Here is a 26541-nt window from a genome sequence, read left to right as displayed (position 1 = left end):
GTTTTCAAACAAAATTATGTGGTCTTCTTCACTAAGCGCGTGTTCCGCACAGTTAACTTGTCTGCCTTAGCCTAGTCTGCAGTTCCTTTTATGCTCTTTCAGTCTTGTTCCCATGGATCGTTTAGTGGTTTCGATATACACCTTCCCACAAGTGCACGGTATGCGATAGACCCCCTGCTGCTGATAATGGGTCTCTTTTGTCTTTAGCCGACATGAGGCTTTGTTGCATCTTTCTCGTGGGCTTGAAGACTGTTTCGATGTCGTGTTTATCCAATAGTTTTCCAATTCTGTCCGTGACCCTAGGGATAAACGGTAGATATGCCCGTGCAACCATCTGATCCTTTTTCGCTTTTTGAACCGTGGTTGCTCTTCGGTTTCATGGTTTTCCTGATTTCGGAGACACTGTATCCATTCGATCTCAAGGTCACCTCAAGGTATTTCAGTTCCCTCTCCAGATGTTCTGGTTCACATATTCTCTGAGCCCGTTCCATCTAGGAAAGCTACTACATGTACTACTAGAACAATCTCATTTTCAGCTTGGTGGGAATTTAGGTAGGTTTACTCTTATTTTTTGGTATAATTTGACAGGACTAAGCCTTTGTTCTTATGAATAGAGGCACTACTGATGGTAAATATTTTTATATACTCTATAAAACAGAAGAAAATGAATTACAATCTGAATTTGTATTAAAACCCACTAACATTTCTGAGCAAATTTAGTAATTTACCCTGTATGATAATTTTTTTAAAGTTTTTTAATTTTCATCAATGAGAAACATATCCTCACAGGAAGACTTGATCTGGGAAATTTTCACACCAAGTGAAATTCACAACATCCAGTGTTAAGAAAATGAAGGTGGTTTTCAGAGAGTACACCTAGGCAATCAGTAATTTGCCAGTCATGATTGACTGAAATGAATATTTTTGATTTCAGGGAGAAAACAATTCCAAATAACATTCAGAAAATATTCTCAAAGGTTATTGAAAATTTCTTAGGTGATCTACCATCAACACTGTTGGATTACTATCATAACTGACAAGAATATAGATAGATGGCTGGATTATATGGTGAAATCGTTTTGTGAGAACTCACAGATTGGACTTCACTAAATTACCATTTATGAGACACGGGTAAAAATAATGTTGGGATCCAAAATGCGTCGAAAGTACAACAATTGAATTTTGAACACCAATTGGGCAGTATGATTGATATTGCTCAGTTCAGGTACCTGTGAGAAGAACAAACTGTGAAGAAAAAAAAACGGACATTATTTCTAATACTACTTATGATAGCAGTTGGTGTAACTTTCAATATATGTCTTGCAATTCAGGGTGCATTGAAAAGTATTGCTTTTACGAAATATTTCTTTAAAAAAATGGATCGGTATAATACTTCACCCTTTGAAGTTGTATCCATTCTTCGGAACCGTGGAATTAGTTGAAAAATATTTTAACGATAACGGGGCCCTTGCCACAAACTATTGACAATTCAATAATCTTTTGTACAATGGTGAACGACGGCATTTCGTTTTAATTGAACGGGGTTAATTTTTTGGGAAAGAACGGATTTGGCTTTTTTACTTCTCCAACTTAATACAAAAAATGTGGGAATCTTTCAAAGAAAGGAAGAAAGCAATCAATTTCAAAAAATTAACTCAACACAAAGATGTGCAGATCAAGCAAAGAAGTAAGTTCATACCAACCTAATTTACAAATATCATCGTGCCATTGTGTTATTTATACCGTGCTGTGGAGTGAACACGTTATAACTACTCGTATTGAGAAAACCGTTTCAATTTGTGTGCTGTTCGATAAAATGAGTAATCGAGGTAAAAAGCTACCAATTAGCAATAAACCATAACGATTGTTTACCAGGTAAGAATGTTAAGTAAAAATAAATGTGACATAACCTATAAAACTAATTTTGTCCTGCACAGGCCCGTCCTCCCCAATTTCTTCAGGTTCTTCATCAACACGAAGTTTGCCACCTGGTGTTCAGAATTTTCTTTTCTATTCTGACTTCAGTGATATTGACGAAACTTATCAGCCTCCTCCAGATTCGAATTATTTCGACAGTAGTCATTATTGCCATTCCAGAAAGAAAAAGCTGGAGTGTAAAAACAGAAAAAATGTAAGTAGCTGCAACAGGAGGTGTTTCTGCATTTTCCACAATAGAGATGTCACACACTCAAATTAAACATACGAAATTCATCTCGGAAATCTAAAAACCCAATAATCACGCATCAACGAACAAGATATGGAAGAGCAAGAAAATGCTGAGGGAGAAAATGATTATGAAGTCGAAGGAAAAAATATGAAAGAACAAGAAAATGCTGAGGAAGGAAATAATTATGGAGTCGAAGGAAATATGGATGAACAAGAACATGCTGAGGAAGGAAATAATCGTATAGTCGCAGAAAGAGCTAGGGCTAAAAAGAAATGGTCAAGATCTATTCGAAATGAAAGAACGAAGTTGCTTCACACAGAGCAGATTTATACAAATGTTAGCGGAAAGAAAGTGGAAGGGAGAAAATTAAGACCATTAAGACAATGTTGAATGAAATGTTACCTAGCATTGAATTATGACATCCGCAAGACTTTGTTCACTGAATACTGGGCTCTGGGTACGCATGATAAGAGAGTAGCATTCATTGCCAGACTCATAACTAGGAAGGAAAAACAAGTCATTCGACATAGGAAACCGAAAAGTGCGAAAACTCGAGAAGTGACATACCAATATTCTTTTGAAATAAATGGAAGAAGGGTTGAGGTGTGCAAGGACTGTTTCTGCCGAACGCTTGATTAGAAAGAGAAATTTATAAGAACTGTATTGAAAAACAAATCACAAAAAACATCAGGAAGTACACAAGAGGATAAACGTGGGAAGCAATCGACTGCAAATAAAAGAACTGAGTTGGAAATGAATGATGTTAGGGCTCATAACAATTCATTTCAGGCGCATGAAAGGCATTACACTAGAAAAACGAATGACAAGAAGTATCTGCAGTCTCATTTGAATCTACGGATTATGTACAATTTATACAAAGAGGGCAGAGAAAATTTCATATCTCGCACAATTTATGAACGAGAATTTCACAAGATGAAGCTATCTTTCAAGAAGCCTTATGTAGATACGTGCGTCAAGTGCGACACTCTTAACATGCATTTGAAAGTTACTACTGATTTAAATAATATAAAAGAAAAAACAGATGTAAAGAATCTTCTGAAAGGCCATCAAGATGAAACTGCGTTAGCTTATGCTTCCAAAAGAGTGGATAAGCTTGAGGCTAAGAATGACACTACGAAGAAATGTTTTTCTTTCGATCTTCAGCTCTTCGTTGGTTTTCTACAAGCGGCAGTTATGGACCTATAACCTAACCATACACGACAATGCTACTGGAGAGTCAACCAACTACATGTGGCACGAGGTAACGGCAGGAAGAGGAGCGAATGAAATAGCTTCCTGTCTATATTATCATTGTGGAATTGGCCGCGGTGGTAGTGCGTCCGACTCACGATCGGAAGGTCGTGTGTTCGATTCCCGCCTCGACCAGATATTTTTCTCGAGAGAATTTATCTGGTTGTAGCTGGAATGATTCTGCAACCGTGTTAGGAATCACACGTTAAAAGGTAAGACCTCGTTAGTCCTTAGCTCGCACAAGTTTCTCAACTTCTGAGAGTTGTCGTTCGTATGGGGGCGGCAGCTGATTAACGGAAAAACAGATTTTAAAACAGATTTTTAAAACAGATTTTAAAACAGATTTAGGCAAACTTTCCGATGAGATAAAAGATGTTACATTTTATACTGACACATGTGGTGGCCAGAATCAAAATAGTCACGTTGCTGCAATGTTCCTAAAAGCAATTTGTGATTTTCCGCACCTGAACTGCATCAACCTCAAGTTTCTGATACCAGGTCACACGCACAAGGGGTGCGATGTTGATCACTCCATGATAGAAAAACGAAAGAAAAAAATTTACTTCCAGATCTTTCATCCACATGATCGGTACCAACTGGTGAGGGAAAAAACCTTCTTAGTTCACGAATAATTTTGTATGGATGATACCTATTCCTCTTCAAAAGTCTCCACACAGTAGAAGGAGACATCTTACAAACATTCGCGACGGAATAACGACACTGTTCAGGATTTACTACCATCTCACCAATTATTTGCACTGGCTGTTTTCCGGAATGGATGGATGATCTGGGGGCTTTTTGTTATGTACACTTCCGGTGGTTGTGAATTTGGATAAAAGTTCCTCCAAATATTTTCTACAAATAGGATGATTCGGAAAACGTTCCTTACGGTCTCGTGAAAGTTACGCGTCGCACCGTAAATAAAAATCACTTCAATTTTTTCCTCCAATGGACGAGAATTGACCATTTTAGATAAAATAAATATTTCTAGGAATATCGATATTAATGTGTTTGTGAAGTATTTGTCAGTAAATGAGAATATTCTAACTGATTTTTTTGTCGTTTCTATAAATGAAAAATAACTTAACAAACCGTATCGGGTTGTTGAAATTGCCATATAGCAGATAAAAAGGAATATTTCTAGAAATAACGATATTAATGTGTTTGTCTTCAGGAAATTATTAAATGTTCCGCCATTTTGTAGTAGGTAAAGATATTGAATTTATATTCTAGGGTTGTGAAGTATTCGTCAGGAGTTTCAAAATGATGTGTCACAAGACCCCCCTTTCCATTTAATTTTTTTCCCAGATGGCACCCAGTCGCCATCTTGAAATTTTCATCTATTAATTTCACTTCAAAATGAAGTATTCATGCATTAATTTCATTATTCCAAATTTCAATTTCTTGAGTTGACCCGTTCAAAAAATAAAGGGGGGAACCATTGAAGAAATGCACTGTATACTTCAAGTAAGGGTAATTTTACTTCCTTCATTAATTATATTATATGTGTAGGAATCCTGTGAATGATATCTGATTCGATCCCATTACGAATTTTTGGAATACAAACGGAATAGAGAAAAGTGTTTTGGTATAATTCAGCGTTCATATGAAAGTATACTCAAACGTTTACATGAAAATATCTGTTCCGAAAGAGCTTTTCCTTCTAGTTTGTGTCTGAAAATTACTTCTTTGCATGATCTACACATCTTCGTATAGAATTATTTTTTTTTAAATTGATTGCTTCCTTCCTTTCTTTGGAAGGTTACCACATTTTTTGTATCAACACGGACAAATAGAAGGCCAAAAACTTCCTTTGCTAAAAATACTTTACTTCTTTTTGAATCACCATGTATAGTTCAAACGTAATGTTTTTCACTTCTTCACCTACACACCGTATATGGCCATCAAAATGTCATGATCGTATTCGAGAGCAGCAGTAAAACGCGATAACGTCATTTTATTAGCATAATCAAATTTCCATTCTAATATTAACGCCGATGTCAGCACTCTCAGACGCAAAACTGTTTTGATGATTGTGGCAGAAAACATGTTTTGAATGTAACGTTACAAAAAATTATTCGAAAATAACAACAGTGAGAGAGAATTGAAGTCGTTTGAGGTGTTGTTCGTGAAAGTAATTCAAACACTAGTTCACATTTTTCGATAAAATCAATAAACCATCACTGTATTATGTCTTGGACCCATTGCAGACGGACGTACAACTTAACAAATCACTTTTTTGAATTCATACAAACATTCGAACTGAAACAGATATAATTCATAGAAACGCTATACAAAGTGATATATGTAAGAGTATTGATATAAAATGTCACCTACATGGAACACTATCATAAACAATGTTTTAGTTCGAATTTTCAGAACAAGACACTTGTCATATCATCTCATCAGCATCGTTTTGGATACCATAACTAGTATTTCCTTCTTTCTTTCATAACATTGAGACTTTATGTCTTCCGTTAATTTCAGTTATTTCCTTGATAACTCTTTCTTCGCTTGAGGGGAACATAACAAACCCACAAACAGAAAAAAATAGTCTCGTAATTTTTTTGGGGATGATGGAAAGTGCTAGTATTTTCTCTATATACTACTCTTTTCAACAAATAAGGTGAATTTTCATTTTTTTTTCAAAGAATTTTGATTTACTCATCAATTTCTCGGCGATTCGGTTTTTATCTCCTCAACCGTATTGCCTTCGCTTTCCTATAGAAAACATCTTCCTTCTTTAATCTCTCTAAGACTTCCTTCGGTTAGGTTGAGTTAGGTCCAAAGTGCGACTATTTGACGCGTCTATTCGACGCTTCACCGCAACCGTCAAGGGCTCACACCTATTCACACTCGACCAAATAAACCCAGCTTCTTAACGAAGTCGATTAGTTTGTATGGCGAGTGGTCTTTCAGGTCAGATGGTAAGAGTACGGCTCTGCTGAACTCTAAGATCCTCATTCGATCCCCAGCGGGGCAGGCACAAAGTATGTGCTCTGCTGTTCCATAATTTTCCAAACAGAGGCGACACACACTGTCTTCCGATAGTCCGAGTCTCTGCATATGATGCTCGAATGACAGTGACCTGCAAGAAGGCCTGGAAGACATCGTTGTTCATCCCTACTGCAGTCCAACAACTGTTTGGTAGGTAGGTAGGTAGGTAGGTCTGAAGTGAGTAGGACTTTCGACCCTCCACCACAACCCGCAAGGGTTTATTGTGGCTCACACCTGTTCACACTCAGCCAAATAAACCCAGCTTCTTAACGAAGCCGATTGTTTGTATGGTGAGTGGTCTTTCAGGTCAGATGGTGAGAGTACGGATCTGCCGAACTCAAAGAACCTGATTCGGTCCCCAGCGGGGCAGGCACAAAGTATATGCTCTGCAGTTTCATCATTTTCCAGACAATCTTTGTTTGGCAAAGCCTAAAGCGATGCCAATGACAGGTTCTGGTCCGATGAAGCTACTTGCAGTCGCATAGGTTCCTGGGCAGGTTGATATCTCTGCCCTTTGTCTGCGACTGAAAGTACCTGCACCAGAACCTGCAGGTGTTTTTGGTCCATCTGTGAACCAACAACTATCTGCTCTCAATATTTCCTTGTCCCGAAGGATCCAGTCTTCTCTACTCGGAAACAGTACTTTAAAAGGCAGTTGGTAGTTGTCGTCCTTCGAAGAGGACAAACCAAATTTCAAACCTTCGTTCGGAAGGTCGGGTGGGTTATTCATTATCAAAAAAAAACTGTAAAATGTTCTACAATGTCGATAATATTATCGATTTATTATCCGTCTTCTCGAAATTTCTTTGATGAATTTTGATTCAATGACAGATAACATTTATCTTTGAAAGGAAAAAAAATGTCTAAATATCGGAGTGATGTGAAAAATCATCTTCTCATTGAAGTATCTATAAACCGAAGTCAGGAACAGTTCATGTTGAAGCAATCCGTCTATATCAGGAACATTTTACTGATTTTTTATATTTGTAAATGTTAGCTTGTTTCTATTCCGTTCTATACCTATATATAATATAATAGAGCTCATGATACGAAAGCTTTGATTGACTAAATATCAGATAGGGAGTTTAATACATTCGAGTGTTTGTACCAGGCCTGCATTGCATTTGCCTGTAGTCAATTTAGCCAACTCAGTTCTTCTTATACTAATAGCGTTTTTGACAAATACAAAAGAATATCTGTTCAAAAAGTCTATTCAAAATCTGTTTTTCCGTTAATCATCTGTCGCCCCCATACGAACGACAACTCTCAGAAGTTGAGAAACTTGTGCGAGCTAAGAACCAACGAGGTCTTACCTTTTAACGTGTGATTCCTAACACGAAATATGGATTGATATTTAAAAAAACTAGTAGTTACAAAGTCGAAGTTAGATGTTTGTTTTGGTGGTAAACTCTTTTAATAACTTTCATTCATATTAGAAACCGTGAAGAGTTGATGAAATTGAATTATACCAGGCACGAAATAGAAATTCAATTTTTCGAAATCATATTATCGCTACTATGAAATGAACAACTTAGTATTCAGCTTACGAAAATAACCTTTTTGACATTTGACTTTTGACAAAGTAAACAACATCAGAATAAGAAAAAGGTCTGAGATTTGGAGTCGTTATAATAAAATTATAAACACTCTACATATAGAGAATCCGGGCGATACAAAATTAAAAATTGAATTTGTAAATCAACTTTTATCCAAATTGAGAAAGAAAGACTGATTTCTCAATAACTGAAGCTCTGTAGATTGAAGTAGTGGTTTCTAGTTTGTATCTAAAAAAATATTTATGGTCGACGCATTTTCTGAATTTTTTTTTATTTGTTTGTTGAGTTGAAAAAACTGGAAGATTTTCCAAAACAATAATCTTCCGACCCGACAATAATCTCCCGACCCCACAGGTCAATTCTTTGGTCCAATATTGGTCATCTAATTCCTAGCTAGTACTGCATATTTTCTAGGTTTCTCTTCAGCTAAAATCGTAAATAGTTACCAAAAATTAGTGTGTCGCTATATTGACCACCACCTCAAAATATAATAATCTTTTTGTCATTCTCACTGGCCTTGCCTGTGAATACTTAAAATCTAGTATTTGACAGAGTAATTATTATTATGGGTGATAATTCCAAACCAATTCTTGTGATATATTTAGAATCTGATAATTATCACATTGAAAACAACAAAAAATTTGTCACAGTGTTCATGAAATCATGTGAAGTGGTTCACGAACCGAATGTTATAACGGAAAGACCTATCGATTAATATTTACTCAACGAAGTGGTTGATAAGATCAAACAGAATTTCATCACACTAACTTTATCTATAAATCAGGTTTGATAAGTGATATAGTTTCTAAAAGATTATACAGCCGGCCGTAGGTCTAATTCTCAGAAGTATATCTGGTATATTAGGTTTGTTCCCATCTCTTTATATAAGTAATAGTCAAATTAATAGGCAAATAGTCAAACTGGCCGCGGTGGTAGTGCGCCCGACTCACGATTGGAAGACCGTGGGTCCGATTCCTGCCTCGACCAGATATTTTTCTCGAGAGAATTTATCTGGTTGAAGCTGCAACCGTGTTGGGAATCACACTTTAAAAGATAAGACCTCGTTAGTCCATAGCTCGCACAAGTTTCTCAACTTTTGAGGGTTGTCGTTCGTATGGGGGCGACAGCTGATTAACGAAAAACATATTTTAAACAGAACAGATTTTTTAAACAGACAGAATTATGTCACGCCTAATTCTTTAAAAAGTTGAAAATACATATAATCAGTCCAAGGAGTTTTTCCTTCCAATCAAAATTTTTCACTAATCAATTATCACAATTGGTAAGACGAAGCATTAGTGAAATGGCAAGACCCTAATCATTATAGAAATTCAAACCTAATTTCAAATGGGTGAAGATTGGTGTGCTTATGAAGATATGATGGAACAATATTTTCTGGATAATTACGTTGGAGTAGTTGAAGAAGAAAAAAGTGGCAGTTCTTTTGATATAGGAATTTTTTGCATTTTGAGAGATCTTAGTGAATCACTTACTTTAATCATAATCATATAATAAACTCCAGGTAAAGCAATGGAGGACTACATCAAACTCGATGTTTTCTCGCCAAGTTAAAAGAAGACTCGATTTTCTAACTCGCCTGGATCCTTCTAATCATCGATTTTTATGCTTTTTTTCATAGCGGGGAGAAAATTGCTTCTCTCTTTGTCGAGTCTACAGCAAATTTGTTGACCCTCAGCAACACAGAGGTAGGAAATCATCAGCCACAGCGTAAACATAATTGAGGAACTCTTCGAACAAAAAAACGCCGCCAAAGAGATTTCGAAAACGTGCGCTATTGAATCTTCAGTCTACATTCAAGGCTATAAAGAACATTGAAAGTAATGTCGATAATGATGAGACAAACTTAATGTATAGTAACTCAACTTGAACCATTTTTTTTCAATATGGTGAAAAATTAAATCATACAATGATTTTGTGACATCCTGGTCTATTGGAAAAATGAACTGAAAAAAAATATAAATGGAAATTTCACTTAATCTAGCATAAAGCAACAACCAAGAATACCATGAAATAAAAGACAATGAAAACATGGCAAATTTTTGATACCAACTATTCAAAATTAAATCAACCAGTCGAATGCAAACAATATGAAAAATCATGGAATTCACAAAAAAAAAGGTAGATTGTATTTTTCTCTATTCTAAATGGCAAACAAAACTATACGAAGGTATTCTGACATTTTTTTGACAATTTTTTTCAAAATCTATTACTATATTATAAGATTTTGCTAAGGCCTTCGATACGGAGGATCACGATATACTCATTCATCGTTTACATAATTCGGGTATAAGAAGAGTGGCGCTAAACAGTTGTCATATAGAACTCGAAGAGTTTAAATGAATGATTCAACCAGTGATTCACTAATAATAAACAGGGGCGTACCTCAGGGAACGGTGCTCAGCCCTATCCTATTCCTAATATATATATAAATGTGAAAATATATATGTGAAAAGTTTCCATTCCTGATACGAGGAATTGGGCAAATTTCGGATATGCAATTGGTTACCTCGTTCACAGGCAAATGGGGCGACGACAAACCTGTTGTTTGTTGTATGCATCAGCTTATTTCGAGGAATGATACTCTGAAGGAATTTGATTTTCAATTATCGAAAAACATCGACTTTATGTTGCACTAACGAGTGGCCAAACAGCCCGATACCGGTCTGCAAGTGTGTTCCAATAATTGAAAATCTATGTCGGCAGTTGTATCGCCAACAGCATATGCAGGAATAACTTCTGTGAAGAAACCTGCACTGACACAATTCAACGCCCTTCGTGGTATTAGCCAGGGGAGTAGTTGTTTTTTGATAGGTGTCAGTCCATTAACCTACTGTGTAGGGAGTTGAGACCGGCCTGAATGAATTGTTCTTTTAGATGATTTGATTTATAGCCAGTCTTCAAGTATGCCCACTGACTATATGTGAAAAGCATTAGATTTATACAAGCTGTAATATAAGCTTACTTAGGTAGCCGCAATCCTTCATAGTTCTGTAAGATAAGCTGTCTTTTTTTGTCAAGAATTAGATGAGTACTGAAGTAAATATTCCGTGGAAAAAAAATCAAATCATAATTATTTGGCTTCTTGTTATCGAAAGCTTTGAAATATGTATATAATAGTAACTGAACTTCCAAAATTCTGAATTAATGTAATTTTCATGCATATTTTTCCATAATTCAATAGAATTCATATCTAGTCATTGTTGTCCAATCTGATGTTTTGTACTGCCAGTGTATAAAGATTTTTCTTTGTTGAATAAAGAACGTCTCTCTCTCTCTCTCACATTTCAGGAAACTGGAACAAAATTCAAGAGAATTTGGTTCATTTCATAAACCGCGTACATGGTCAAATCATGTCTCTGATTGTACAGAAAATATCGATGATTTTCTTGGATATGTCAATTATGAAACAAACATCGATGAAGAAGAAGTGTCCTTACGAGGAATTGAATAACATTTGGGTATCTGAAAATTCGAAAGGTGCATAATTTAAAACCTGGAACGTAGAGGAGGAACCACAATGACAATAGGATTGATTTTGAAATTATGTGGACAGATGAAAGTAGGTTCATCCATAAATGCATGTTCAATTGTAATGTTCACTTTCTTGGAGTCATGAGAACCAGTGATACAAATTTCCGAAAACGTTTCAGTACCAAACTTAATATTGGTATATTGGATATAATTCTGTTTCTAAATTGTAATTCTATATTGGATATAACTTTTTCAAGGAGAGTTTGGATGAGAATAGATATTTACACTTTCTACGACAAATTTTCCTAGACTTCATGAGAAGTATTGATATTATATTGAACATTTCTAAGTGTTAATTTTTAGGTGTTAATATCTTTGAGATATGAAATGCTTGAAGTGCTACGGATTGTTGTTGGAAATAATGATTGACACAGAAACTTCAGTTTTTAGTTTTAGTAATTATATCACCCTCAAATTGAGGTTGAATACATTACAAGTGGCGATAAGATAATTTCAAGTGCTTGAGTTATTTCCATAATACTGAGATTTGGAGAAATCGAAATGGCATGAAAATAATTACCTGGTCATATTCAAAAATGTAATTCAATGTCTTCAGACTGGTCGGTGTATTGAAATCATCTATGCAATTATTTCACTGCAAACAGCATCGAATATGGAAATAAAAACGAGCGATACTCTTTAATTCATTGAATGAACCTGATCACAAATTAGTGAGTAATATGTGTTTATGAATGAACCAAAAAAAAATTAAATATTGAGATATCATTTCCTAAATTGATTAACGTTTCAAACTAATGAAATTAGTGACTTATCCCCGAAAAAACTTTTGTGAATCAAAAAATGGTGAATGAGAGTCTGACAGACTGCAAAATTACTCAGTTTAGTGCCGTTTGTTGGTTTGGCGGGTGTTTGGAGATTAAAAAAGCGTTGGTCAATCAATTATTCATCAATTATGACAAGGGCGCAATAAAGAATGCAAAAGTCAAAGTTATTGAGATTGCAACGTCTGAATCGGCTAGCCAAACCTTTCTGTAGGCCAAAATTAAGCAAGAATCTGGAATTATGCCGGAGCAAATTCGTCAAAATCGAAAATCGTCAACCAGGCACTCCCGCCGTCAACTTCTGTAGTATCGGATTCACGAAGCAGCTATTTCAAAAACTATGGTGGAGAAAAAACCAAACCAAATGATCGGTGTGCTTAAGAAAAACAACATAGTAGATAAATCTCATTTGGCACTAATGTACCCAAATGAAAAATATGTTATTTTTTTGTGGTTCAAAGATGTCGACTACGAGGTCATTGGCCTCCTACTATTAGTTTGTTTTTCATAATTTGTTTTCTTGATAAAATTTTTGAGTACAGCTCTATAGCTTTCATACATTTCATAATTTTATCCAGATTTTCACTATGATTTTTCAGGCATCCTTTCAAAGGTTTTGATATTTCAAATCGTTGTCTAGCTTTATCATATTGGATATAGCAAAATATGTTTCACAGTTAGCCTTCTCCTACATTGTTGGCATATTGGTTGTTTTCCTTTTGAAAAAATGAATATGTTGGATGGGTTGGTATGACCCATTCTCAAGCGTGTGATCAGAATTTGTTCTCTTCGTTTCTGTGGAATAGAATACCTCCAGGGTGTAATTCACAGCTTCGCCTCCTTCAATTTGGTATCTGTTCTCTCCCATTCAGTTTGTCATAAACCCACAATTTGCTGTTTGAGAAAATGTTCAACGTCTTCCGGGTCGAAAAGGAATATTACAGACATCAGGTGTTTCGGTAGCACCAACTATGAAAAGTCTTTTGAGATTTGTTATATCAAATCATACAACATTGAATGTCCAAAATGAACACTACATTTTTTACTTTTTATCCGATTCAATTATGTACAGTATGGAAAGCAACTTGAAAATGGTTTATTATGCTGTTACTCCGCTGCTCGTGAAAAAAGACTATAGAAGGATGCATTCAACCCTACTAGAAGTTTGTAAAAATGAAAAGAGAAATGAAAATTTCTTTGTTTTTTACCACTTTTAATTGTAACTAACGTTACTGCAGTTCCTTCCTATAAGGACATTCTCAAACTAATACAATAAACTAACAATGATTCATTACATTCGCCAATATATACCATTCAGGTACTTGATTGAGTACCTGAATTTACAGTTCACAATACGGATATACCAATTTAAAAACCGGTGAGTAAATTAAAAAATAGCCAAAAAATGTTGTTTAAATTGAATGGGGTTTTTTCAGGAGAAATTAATTTTTGGGAAAGAAAGGTTTTGGCTCTCTACTTCTCCATCTTGATGAAAAAATTTGCGGGAATCTTCCAAAGAAAGGAAGGAAGCAATAAATTTAAAAAAAGTAACTCTATACGAGTACAAAGATGTACATATAAGAAGAAGTAACTTTCAGACACAAACTGGAACAAAAAGCCCTCTTGAAAGAGCTACTTTCATATAAACATTGAATTACACAAAAGAAAAATACTTTCGAAATTGATACTTTTATATAAACACTGAATTGTACAAAAATACTTTCCAAACATTCGTTATGGAATTGAGTTAGATATTATTCACAGGATTCCTGCACAATAAAGTTAATGAAACAGGTAAAATTTCACTTACATGGAACAGTGTCATCCTCACTGTAGAAATTGTCAACATTTTCATTGGTCATTTCCAAAAACTAAAATGTCTTCCTTTTTATTGGATGCCTTTATTGAAGATATTTCCATTACTAATAACGAATTATATAATGTTTCGAAACGGAATAAAATTCCTGTTTCGTTACTTTCAATCACAATTTGTAGGTTTTCAAGACAGTTGGAAATCGTTCCATCGGAAATCAAAATGAGTGTGATGACTTTAACGAAAACACTTTGCAAATATGAGAACAAAAACCTGTCTGTCGTCGGGTGTTTCACTAATCAAGCTGGCATCACCTGGATATGACTAAAAGTAAATATCGCAACCAATTTAGATCATTTCATATACATCTAGACTCCTTAGTTTAGCTTCAGAAAAAATCGAAGCACTACTGCCTACCAAATTGAGAAAGCTGAGACCAATAACTTTTGAACTGCAAGATGAGCGTTTGCCCTGAGCAAAGCTGTTAAGTACCTAGGGGTATGGCTTGACACAAAGCTCATCTTTGCCGAACACATATCCCAAAGTATTTTTAAGACAGAGAAAACAGTTTCTGCGTTGGCCAGTCTGATGGCCAATGTTGAAGGTCCTAGGTCTTCTAAAAAAAAGATTTTGTCTGGAGTGGTCCACTCTCAGATTTTGTACGGTTCACCATCATGGCAAACAGTAACTCAAAACGAAAAACTAGTCCAAAAGGTCGTCGGCATACAAAAGAAACTAACAATTAGAACATATAGGGCATATAGAACTATATCTGCAGAAGCAGCATGTGTTATTGCTGAAATTCTATCAATAGAGTTCCAAATCATTGAGAGGAAAGAGCGATATGCAGGCATTTCTAAAGGAATCGCCAGGGAAAACTTAATGAATAGCAGGCAATGAAAATGGGACAACGGTCAATTCGGTAGATGGACATATCGACAATTACCTGCAATAGAGATATTGTTGAATAGAAACTATTGGGGGAGAGGGGTGGACTATTTATATTATCGTAGGAGATCATTATCTTCAGATTGTACCTACTGCAATGCAGACGATGACGTAGAATACACCCTCTTTGTTTGTATAAGATGGGAAAATGAAAGACTTCTGTACACACGTGAAACAAATATAATATTCAATGCCGAAAATATGATCATCAAAACTAAGGAGAGAGAGAGAGAGAGAGCAAGTGATGGGAAACTCAGGCAAAAAGCATGTGATAAAAGCGGTGATATCTCCTTTAAATTTTTGTGTGAGCTTCGTATAAATATATTGAATACATTTTAACTGTCTCAAGGTGCGTATTCAGCAAAAAAGTGAGCATTCTTCATCAATAATCGTCTGGTGAGTACGGGCTAGCGAGCGAGCGAACGTATGCTTGTTCGCGTTTAGAAAAGATCGAGAAGAAGGCGGTACTACGAATTTGAAGATATTCGCTCTGGTGTGGACGAGACATCAATATGTCGAGCAAACACGAGCAAACATACACGAATGCTCGCTAATGCTCGCTCGTGCTCGCTTTCTTGGTGAATACGCACCTTCAGACGAATACTACCAAGGGCATACCTACCGAAGTAATGCGAGAACGGTTTCTGGTACGTACTGCTGAGCAACAGGGAAGGGGTTTTAGTCGGTAGGAATCCGGCACAGAGTCTATGAAGATTTCCCCTACTCCTTAAAAAAAAAGACGATCTTTTGGTGATTTGATTGACCCTCATTGGATCTACCAATGTTTTATGCGATGTTGCGTTCATTACACTCCATAAAAATTTTATTTATTTTTTCACTAGGCACTCTCCTGAAAATGTTTTTCACATTTTATTCTCGATGTTTCTCTTCGAAAAGTACATTAACTTCAGATATGCCTTGAGAATTCGCTGGTGGATGTGAATGTCCAATAATTGCCTATGCATTTTTCCGGTTTTTGTTATGCTCATTTTTGTGTATTTTCAGCAAATAACAATATTGGAAAAGTTTCCAGAGTAAAGCTGATTTTCTTCATCGTGCCTCTCTCTGACAGGAATAGAAAGTTTGGACACTAATTGGAAGATGATTTTCAGGAACCGAATATTGATTACAAAATGTATGTCTTAAAATAGACGCAAAACTCCTTCAATCACAGTTTGCCTAATTCAAGGACTTTTAGGAGTTATCAAGATGCGATATGTTCATGATAATTATTCCGTCGAATCTGAACATCTTCAACAAATGAATGTTATGCAACTTCTAAAATTACTATGTCTATGATTGCCTTGTGAATATAAACAAAACGTCAGACGCGACTTTTCAGTGTTGAAACTTTTAATATCAACAAACCTAATGAAGAAAAGTAATATATTTCACTTTCAATCAGAGCTTCAGCTTTTGAAATAGTTTTTGTTGGTTTTCAAAGATGAAAAGGGAAAAGTTATGTAGAACTACTCGAAATTTTTTTCATTCGGTCCCCGGACTGTTAAGATCTAATTTCGATACTACTTTACTGACCGAAAGCATATTTGTGATATGATTATCAAATTGAGTTATTGTGTGAAAATCATATTTTTAATAGAAAATGTAAAATACAATAAAAATTAATCACCCCTTTACACACCCACTTGCCATCTTCCGTTACTTATTACGGACTGCTCGATCAATATTGAACTTATTTTCCCAAATTAATGTTCTCAACAGAGAATGAAAAATGAAAAGAAAATTGATTCAACTCATTTCCACCCCTTTTTTTGATGATTGACCTGTAACTTGTCCAGGGTCTGGAAAACACTGTCTCTTGGCTCAAATGAATATTTTTAAGAAAAAACAAGTGTACATAAAGTAATCAATTCACACATTTACACCTTCACTTCAATAAAAGGTAAAACTGGTACCTCCGGCATAGAAAATCAAGAAACTGAATGGGTATTGAATATTGGAGTAATTTATTCAAAATGCATATTCTGAAATATAAAAAATTAATTTTCATATAGGATATTTGATTTTTTATTCATCATAATAATTATCAATTTTTACAATATAGATATTTCCAATACGCGTTCCACTGAAAATTTATAATCATCATTATGAATAGTTTTATTGATTTTCACGAACGGGTCAGTGTATTCAAATTATTTTATTTTGTATAGTTTCACCATTCCGCAAAATTACTAAAGTAAAGTGGAATTGAATAGGTTCCTTGATTTGTTTATAAATTTTACTTTTGGTGAAAATAACTCTAATATTTGACGTGAAAAAATAACTTCGGTATTGAAAAACTATTTCGCAAAAGAGTCATGATACTTGATAAAAATTACTGAAATTAAACTGAAGTTTACTGTATAATTTTCCAACAAAAAGTTTTACAAAAACTGCGACATATGTTTTGCTATACAAGAGCTTTCTGTACATTTTGAGAAAATTATTTCGAAAAATTATAAGAGTGAAGTAAGAAACTAATGGAGTAATTTTTCGTGAGAATATAATTGTAAAAAATTTAGGAATCTTTTTCACTCAAGCAATTGTTCATGCAGTTGCAGTTTCGTAAGAATGTATCATCTTTCGCACCAACCGATTTCTTGGAGTCTTTGAAGTATACTAGATACTCGTTAGGACAACAAAAGGATTGCTCCAAATTCTTGGAGTTCCTGTTGAATACTCTTCGTTAGCAAAAAATAGCAGAATAAATACTCCTGCCCGCTCTGGATTGAATGATTCCGTACAGTCTATCTTGTCTTGTGTTTTTAGATCTTTTGCTGGAAAAATCCTCACTTGTTTACTTTGTAGTAGGTAAATGTTCAAGAGGTAGCAAAAACGTATGTTATTTTCTGGAACTTCAACTAGCGTTACCTAATTAATTGATAACCAGACCGTGCAAAACTCATTGTTAAATCATCTGAAAATTGAACTTTCAACGGGTGATGATCAACTGTATTGCCAAACATGCGCCAAACTAACTGACTATTAAAAGAAAACAACAACGGTTTTTATTCCTTATTTAGAGGAATCGGGCAAATTACGGATGTGCAGTTGGTTAGTTCCTCGTCCACTAGATGGAGTGACATTTTTGATGTTCGCTCCAACTTCGGAAGAGGAATGAAATACTCTGAAAAAATTCCGATTTTCAATTGTGGAATATCATTGACTTTAGGTCGATGATGGTCACTATCTTGCACTGATGAGTGGCTAATAAGCCCGAAACCGGTCTGCAAGTGTGCCCGTTCCATAATTGAAGGTCGACTCTTTCAGTTGTATTGCCAATTGCATATGCAGGACATTTTCTGTGAAGATTCCTGCACTGACGCCTGTCTGATATAATCCAACGCCCTTCGTGGTATTAGCCAGGGGAGTAGTTGTTTTCTGATAGGCGTCAGTCCATTAAACCTACTGTGTAGGTATATAGAGACTGGCTTGAACGTTTGAAGTTCCATTTGCTTTAGATTTGTTTATTGCCAGTCTTCAAGCATAGCCCATTGACTAATAACCAAGTTTTATCGATTAACCAAAATACCATTACTTGTTTCAACCTTAGCCATCTACAATGTTTCCTGGGCATATCTATTATAGTTTTGTTAGATAACTGTACCGATATTCTCGAGTTCTTCAGCCACTGGTTGAATAGTTTCAGAATACATTCACGTGACATAACAATCTTTGATCCACCTAAGCAATGAGGATTACTTTATTCATTGACAACAATAAATTTGTTAGGGGGCTGTGGAAATGAAATGAGATTCGTATGACACTTCCAAGTTAACGTAGCTGTCAGAAAGTGTTTGATTGTGTATTTCGTATAATAAAAATGAATTTTACATTCGAAGAGTTAGCGAACATGCACCTTATTTATGGAAAATAGGGACGAAATGGAAGGTTGGCACAAAGAATCTATCGTGAAAATTTTCCTGGAAGAAATAGAATTCCTAATTGGAAAACGTTCGAAAACGTGGACAGAAGACTCAGGGAAACAGGAAGTTTTTTAATTACCAGAAGGAATGCAGGTATACAGAGAACTGTAAGAAATTATATCACAGAAGAGGAGATATTGAACTATGCTGCTGAACATCCGTCTGAAAGTAGTAGATCTATAGCTAGAGTGCTGCATGTGTCTTCATCATCTGTTTGGAGGACTTTGCATGAACAGCAGTTATACCCATATCGACTGAGAAAAGTTCAGGCACTGAAACCAGAGGACTATCCAGATCGAATTGAATTTTCTCGATGGTTTTTAAGTATGTGGAGAAATAATCCGGAATTTATCAAGCAAGTGTTATACACTGATGAGGCAAAATTCACAAGGGAAGGTATTTTCAATTCTCGCAATAGCCATATTTGGGCCGAGGAAAACCCTTTTGCTATTCATCCTCATGGCCATCAAACAAAATTTTCATTGAATGTTTGGGCAGGAATAGTAGAAAACCGTTTAGTTGGTCCTTATCTTTTACCAGATAATTTGAATGGGGACAATTATAGCACTTTCTTGGGAGAAGTATTGCCTGAATTGTTAGAAGATGTTCCTCTGAATATCCGGAATGGAATGTGGTTTCAGCACGACGGTGCTTCTGTTCATTTTTCGTTAGCTGCTAGAGAGTACCTAAATCGGAAATTCGGTGACAATTGGATTGGTCGAGGTGGACCCCACAAATGGCCTCCCAGATCACCAGATTTGAATCCTGTTGACTATTTTCTTTGGGGTCATATGAAGTCACTGGTTTATGAAACAGAACCAAAAAGCCAAGAAGAATTAGTCGCCCGCATTCAAGCTGCATCGATAACGATTGCCGAAAATTTAGAATCATTTGAAAAAGTGCGATTTTCTATGTTGCGCCGTTGCAGATCGTGTATAAGTGTTGACGGAAAAAATTTCGAACAATTACCCTATTGATTATTCATCAGATGTTCTCATTATTATTCAAAAGCACATTTGAATTTTCAATGTAAATTTCAAAAAGAAATTCGTGTTTATGACTCACTGCTCTAGAATTTCAACAGTATTGTTTCTTATCACATTATCTAAAATATGTGTAGAGAAGGTATATTTTGAACATGATATTTCTACTCAAAGATGAATTATGAGTACCGACATCCAACTAAGAGTTATGTAATTAGCTGTAAATAGACAACTTCCATTTCTTCATTTATTTAAAAAACTTCATTTACTGACTAGAGTTTGCGAAGATCTTATCAGATGGTTATTCAAATAAATTGACTTCTTCCAAATACATTTCTTTTTTTCAGGCGTATAATCAGAGTCTACTGGTGAAATTTTGTTTTTCGGCTTCATCTGTGAAAATTTGAAAACACTGTATACTTTGAGAATGTTTTTCATTTTCTTATTAATGAATATCTTTCAAGATATTTACGATTCTACAAAGAGAAGTGTGATTTCACGAATGGGAAAGACAGGATAATTGTGAACAAAAAATAATTTTCCCAAAATCCAGAATGATGGTGTTATTTTAGGATTATTCGAGCCTAACTCAGTCGAGATTCCGAATGATCGCAAATTTTATTTGGGGTCACTTTTTTTCAGATCACAAAGTCACTCGAAGATCTGAGAACAATGAAAACATTTCAACAATGAAATCTATTGACAAGCACGAAAATAAGCCTCAAGAGTTATGATTTGTCATTACAATATGCTAAACATAACAAAAATTGGTACGATGATAGAAAACCCACAATAATTACCATCACTTGCAAGCGCTAAATCAATGGTAAAATCATAAAAGAGTTCAAATAATTTTGGTTTTGGAATTTCGATTATTTTAATCGATTATTCCCATATAAGAATGCACGTATCAGTTCAACTCAATTTTTCTCGAAAACTACTGGTTTTTTCATAGTGAATGTTTATTTGGTTTTTACGTAAAATTGATCAAGGAATTCAAAAAAAAAACGGTTGTGGATATAAAGTCAGTGGCGTAAAAAATAAGGGGGGAAATATAAGCTTATACCCCGCTGGAACGCCACTGGCTACTGATACTGAAGCAAACATACCACTGGAGGAAGCACATTCTAGCTCGTTATCGATTTGCTGAGTTTCATCAATTTATTCCTTTTAGTCCGGGAGCTACGACGAAAAGGGTCTTTTTATTTTGCAACTTCAACGCCCTGTATTTCTGAAACAGCTCATTTCCGGACACACATGTCCTACCTCATTTTTCATCATTTTGCAAGAGGAATGACGTGGTATAAGTTTGTCCGTCGAATTCTGAAACACCCTGTATGTGTAGGTACGTTTGCTAGGTATGTACTTTTACATCACCTTGTATAATATTTTTAGTATATTCTTCACCAATTTCCGTTGGTATTAAGTAATTGCAAATTTATATTTCTGAAATTCTTAATCTGAATACATTAAAACTACATTGAAGTAATATTTTTTCCTCATTGCGGCCCTGGTAAAAAAACATTCGCGCGCTTTTGTGTACATTTACTGGACCTCGGATTGAAATACCTATAGTTTACTTCCATATGAACATTGAATCAAAACAAAAATAGATCCTATTGAGTTTGTATTTCAAATATTCCCTATGGAATTGAAACAAATATCATTCATAGGAACGCAAAACAATATAATATACAAAAAGTTACTTAGGTAATTCAATCTTTTATATATAACCTTCGGAATTTTCCCACATTTTTTGTATAGAAAAAATGCCGAACATTTTTTTCCTATTCTGAATATATTTATAGTTTGGCAACTACATTAATAATATAACAAAACAAAAACTAGCACCTTAAGTTACTTGGCCTCATTCACTTACCCTGTCAACACTTTTCGAAATTAAGGAACAACTAAAACAAATTACTTTAAAAAAACAAACACAAAATGAATGCTCCGAACCGACAGCAGTTGGCTAGATAAATACTGTGGTTATAATTTAACCAGAGAATTTCTGTGATCTAACCTATTTGAAAAAGGCTGGTTTAGTAGATATCCGATAACGTGTCTGAAATGCTAGAGCGCACGTAAATGATGTCAAATTTCCAGCTTTATTCTCTGAATTCGGTGGGAGGGAAATGGAACTGAAAGACAGCATTGAGAATTTGAGATACTTTCTGTTAAATACGGCGGTTCTATTCGTCAATGAATTATTTATTATCGATACGGATTGATTAAACAGGAGCGGAATCTTTGCCGAACAGCTATGGGAAGCATTAAGAAACTATTTTATAGTATTATAAAGTAGTTCGAATCTATATTCACAATTAAAAATGGTGAAAAATAGAGATAGTGGTCGGAATTATCGGAATGATATCTAGAAAAATGTGCTAAAATATTTTTTTAGTACATAGAAAATTGCAAAATTTCATAAACAAATTAAGATGGAAAAATGGTATTTGTTTTTGCAAACATAGGCCTCCGTTAGTGAATTTGTGGATGCGGACGCGGCATCTGAAGCAAGTACGTCACAAAAATATTTTTTTAACTATCACAAGCGCATACCTAAGGGGGGGTAATGGGGTAATTATCCCCCCCCCCAATGACCATGACTACATAGAGAAAAAATTCGAACATTTCTTATTTTCAGACTCAAAAAATTATGATAATGAAGACACAACTATGGGTTTTTACACCTGTCTTCTAGTCTTCTAGCTTCCAGGAACAAATTATCGAAAATCAGAAACGTCTCGCTTCTATTATTGAGAGCATTATCTACATCTATGTCAATATCTGAAGACATTGATATAGATGTAGAATCTTCAATCACTGCGAATGAAGGGAATTTTAGAGAACTCTTACGTTGTCGTGTCGAAAATGGAAATACCGTACTGAAAGAACATTTGAAAAGCTCATCTTCAAAAGCAACGTACATCAGCGCAAAAACTCAAAATGAATTGATCGAATTATGTGAAGAGGAAATTATAACTACTATATTGAAGAGGATTACAGATTGTTAGTACTGCTATATTATATTTGATGAAACTACAGACGTTAGCCATATGTCAGAAATGTCTGTCATACTCATAATGTCTGACACAGTGTTCTATTGCACGTCAATGGAAAGAAATTAAAAAAGTTATGTGATACAAGGGTTGAAAGACATAAATGAATTCAGCGATTTCAAGAAAGTTTTTCAAATATCATTGAATCCCTTGATTTGATATCTAATTGGAAAGAGAGAGAGAGAGAGAGATTTCGCTTCTAAAGCTGCTTGTCTGAAATTATCACTTATTTCCACCAACTTCATTGTAAGTTCATGTTGTTTATCAGAAGTATTAGGACTCACAGTAAACTTGAGTAAAATTTTGCAGGCTAAAACCATAGATATTTGTACGCTAAGAAGATCATTACGAACATTGCAATATAAAAGAGAGAAAGGTGACGACAATTTCAATAAAATCTACAAAGACATATCGAAGATTCACGAAATGTTAGAGATCGACATTATCTACTATGCTATGGGTGGTGAGTAAACAAACCATGACACCAAATATACAATGTAATAGTCCTGATGATTATTATAGAATCACTGTCTATTTTCTTGTCCTGTTAGTGTTACAGATTCAAATTCAGATTCAATAATAAAGCTGTGTTCTATTCATCAAATGTTGTACCTTCCATCTGCGGAACATGCACATGTACAGCAGTGAATCTGAAACTTCTTTGTGCCGTAGATTAACATCAGAACTGAAACTATGGATACATGAGTGGAAGAGTTGTCACGAAAAATCTGACACTGAAATCGATTCATTATTGCGGTGTGATAAAAATATTTATCCTTTAATTTATACTATTTTACAAATTCAAGTGAAATTACCAGTATCTGTCGCTTCGGCAGAACGCAGTTTCTCGAATTTGAGAAGACTGAAGATCACAAAAAATGTTTCGCTTCATGGGACTCTTTTTATCAGTATTCTTCATAATTTTTATAACTTTCAATTTTTAGAGAAATATCAATTATGATTTTCAAAATAGCAAACATTTTTTAGCTAACTTTTTGAACATGTTTCAAATCTTCAAATAATTAGTTAGGTACAAATCGACAAAAAAAAATGTCATTAACAATTTCATTGTTTATTGACTAAACATTTGTTATGAACAAATTCCTAACTGCGATATATTTTTTTCTCAAACTTCTGAAAATTACAAAAACAATCATACATTTCAAACCTTTGAATTTTTTTATTGTACCTACTTTTGGAAATTATGTGCTACAAAAGTAGCACGAACTACTCGATTTGTAAACTAAAGAAATGATTCAAAAATCATTATATGATTAAGGCAACAAAATTTGAAAATGTATAATATTTTATTTGTTTATAAACAATTTAGAAACAAATGACGCTACAAATGTTTTGTTCAACTTACTCGATGTCTTTATTCGATACAAAAACGGGAATAATAAATATAGAAAAAAGTCATAACAATACGTCGAATATTAATTTTTTGTTACTTAAAAAAATTGTAATAAACAAAATATCAAAATTTTCCAAACTTTCATAAGGTGATATTGAGCTCCAACTATGCGAAAAATTTTTTGGAAAATTATCTGAACATTTTTTGTGGTTTTCGATGAAGACGCAAGTCTAGAAAAACATTGTTAATTAATAATTACTTAGCTTTTTCGATAATTTACTCTTCGAGAACATTTTTTGAGATATTCCGGATGGAATGAGCCATCGAACGTATTTTTCCGACCATTATCTCTATTTTTCACCATTTTCAACTTGAAAACTTGACTACTGTAGATATACAGTGTGTCAATAGACACACCATGTCATAGAAAATACAAATATATTAAAAAACACGTCAAACTTATTTTTGGGGAAAATAGTTTACAGGCTAGTTTTCTATTTAATTACATCAACCCTCTAGCATAGCGGATACAACTCCTAAAATGTTAAATATAGAGGGGGGGGGGTTGAGTGAAAACTCTTTTGAAAGGTCGTTCAGCTACCTTTTCAAAAACACTACATACTTACTTGGCCTTTCTCATTAAAAATCTATTGAAAACGTGAACACGTTTACCTAGGTATCAAAAACACTGTGATATTATTTTAACGAATTGAAATGAAAGAAACAAGTAGTGTTACATAGCGGCAAATGTAAAAAGTATTTTCATTATCCAACATGATGATAAACAAGCATACAATTACATTGAAAAAGAACTGAAATTATTCTTAGCTAACGTCTCGCATCAAAATCCGCTGCGTAGTTTTAACGATCTGAGCATACATATAGGAAAAGACAGCTGAAAGCGTCTTTGTTTTATACCATGTAGTGTTACGTTGAAAAAGAACTGAAATTCTTTTTATTTTTGGAGAATATCGAAGATGCACAAGAAGAACGGAAAGAATGTTCAATGAGAGACATCCTAACAGTAATTTAAATCATAAATATGTCCTGGAATCATTTGTCAAATTTAGTGATACTAGTTGTGTTGCTAACAAACAGCAGTGCAAATAGATGTGTTAGGCACATTTAGTGCGAAACCCTCCATATTACTTCTGGCCCACCAAGTAGAAATGTCTTAGGAAACAGTAAGGAAAACAATAAATTTACATAAATTTTAACCATATGAAATAAAAATTTTTCAACAACTTTGTGCTAACCAATATGTCATGTATATTACAATCAAATAATTGCCTTAACAAAAAATCAGATATTGATCACCTCAGTGACATTTATGCCTTTCTACTCAATATTGGTCATAATTTACATTATTTTCAAATCAACAATAATATTGAATACTCATTACTTTACTTCCTTTTAATAACACTTCTTCACGTATTTGACATTGGGTTTTCTCATTGATAATCTCACAAAACAGCAGATGACTCTGATCACACGTGTACCATAACTGTTTTGTTTCATAGTTTCAACATATACATACAATGTCAATGTCAACGGTTTTTGTTTGTCTCTCTTTCTGTGGTCTGCAACCACATGGCTTTTGCGAGTATTTTATAATTTCAAATCAAATAACGATGTAATCATGTAAAGTTAAATAATCTTTCTTATATCAGTGGTGACTCGTTTTATTTTATTGACATGTTTCAACTGTTCAAATGTAACATTCTTTTTGACACGGCCATCCTCACTTACAGTAAGTGGAGCCTTCTTGTAACAAATGTATAGCTGTTTCAGCCTCTTGGGCATCGTCAGTCCGGGCAGGCGGTTCTCGATTGACGACAAAATGTGAATAACCAAAGAAAAGCACTTGATGAAAATAACTGCGTAAATGCAAACGAGACATACATGGAACATCTATTCATCTTTTGATTTTCATGGAATTATTTTTGTTCAAAATATGTTTTTCCATTAATCAGCTGTCGCACCCATACGAACGACAACCCTCAGAAGTCGAATCTCGAGGACTAACGAGGTCTTATCTTTAAGGTGTGATTCCTCACACGAGTTGGACGATAGCAAGTGAAAATCGATCGTTCAGCATGCGACTTGAACCACCGACTCACACATCGGTCGATTAAGAGAGTGAACATCGT

At 34.6% G+C, this 26541-nt stretch overlaps 2 protein-coding genes and 1 long non-coding RNA gene across 7 annotated transcripts in view; 2 read left to right on the top strand and 1 right to left on the bottom strand.

The window, feature by feature from the left end:
- Window positions 1–22113, bottom strand: part of LOC111505158 (G-protein coupled receptor Mth2) — a 56668-nt gene extending 34555 nt beyond the window's left edge. The window contains exons 1-2 of one of the 5 annotated variants that reach the window (XM_074181199.1): window positions 21855–22113; window positions 15689–15792 (exon numbers count right to left, since the gene is read on the bottom strand). Coding sequence is in view for 1 of the 5 variants with exons in the window: in XM_074181197.1 (XP_074037298.1) it covers window positions 15689–15872 (184 nt within the window). In the remaining 4 variants the exon portion in view is untranslated. Of the gene's footprint in view, window positions 1–1703; window positions 1803–9464; window positions 9792–15688; window positions 15888–21854 lie in introns of those variants that run through there. The other 4 variants (XM_074181200.1, XM_074181198.1, XM_074181197.1 and 1 more) reach the window with 4 other exon arrangements.
- LOC141485087 (uncharacterized) lies at window positions 1737–4438 on the top strand. The gene is made up of 5 exons (XM_074181087.1): window positions 1737–1875; window positions 1938–2796; window positions 2863–3211; window positions 3255–3480; window positions 3761–4438. The coding sequence occupies exons 2-5, from the start codon at window positions 2558–2560 to the stop codon at window positions 4048–4050; spliced, it is 1104 nt and encodes a 367-aa protein (XP_074037188.1). The 5' UTR covers window positions 1737–1875; window positions 1938–2557; the 3' UTR covers window positions 4051–4438.
- A 254-nt stretch (window positions 22114–22367) lies between the features above and the next one.
- LOC141485136 (uncharacterized) lies at window positions 22368–23571 on the top strand. The gene is made up of 2 exons (XR_012467028.1): window positions 22368–23283; window positions 23347–23571. It is a non-coding gene; the product is annotated as an uncharacterized lncRNA (long non-coding RNA).
- Window positions 23572–26541: the final 2970 nt, after the last annotated feature.

The sequence above is a fragment of the Leptinotarsa decemlineata genome, unplaced genomic scaffold (assembly GCF_025532065.1).
Source record: "Leptinotarsa decemlineata unplaced genomic scaffold, Ldec_3_MD MMD2_tig00026307_RagTag_RagTag, whole genome shotgun sequence".
Classification (NCBI taxonomy): Eukaryota; Metazoa; Arthropoda; class Insecta; order Coleoptera; family Chrysomelidae; genus Leptinotarsa; species Leptinotarsa decemlineata.
The sequence above is the reverse complement of the archived record's forward strand: the minus strand, read 5'-3'. Positions and strand labels throughout refer to the sequence as shown.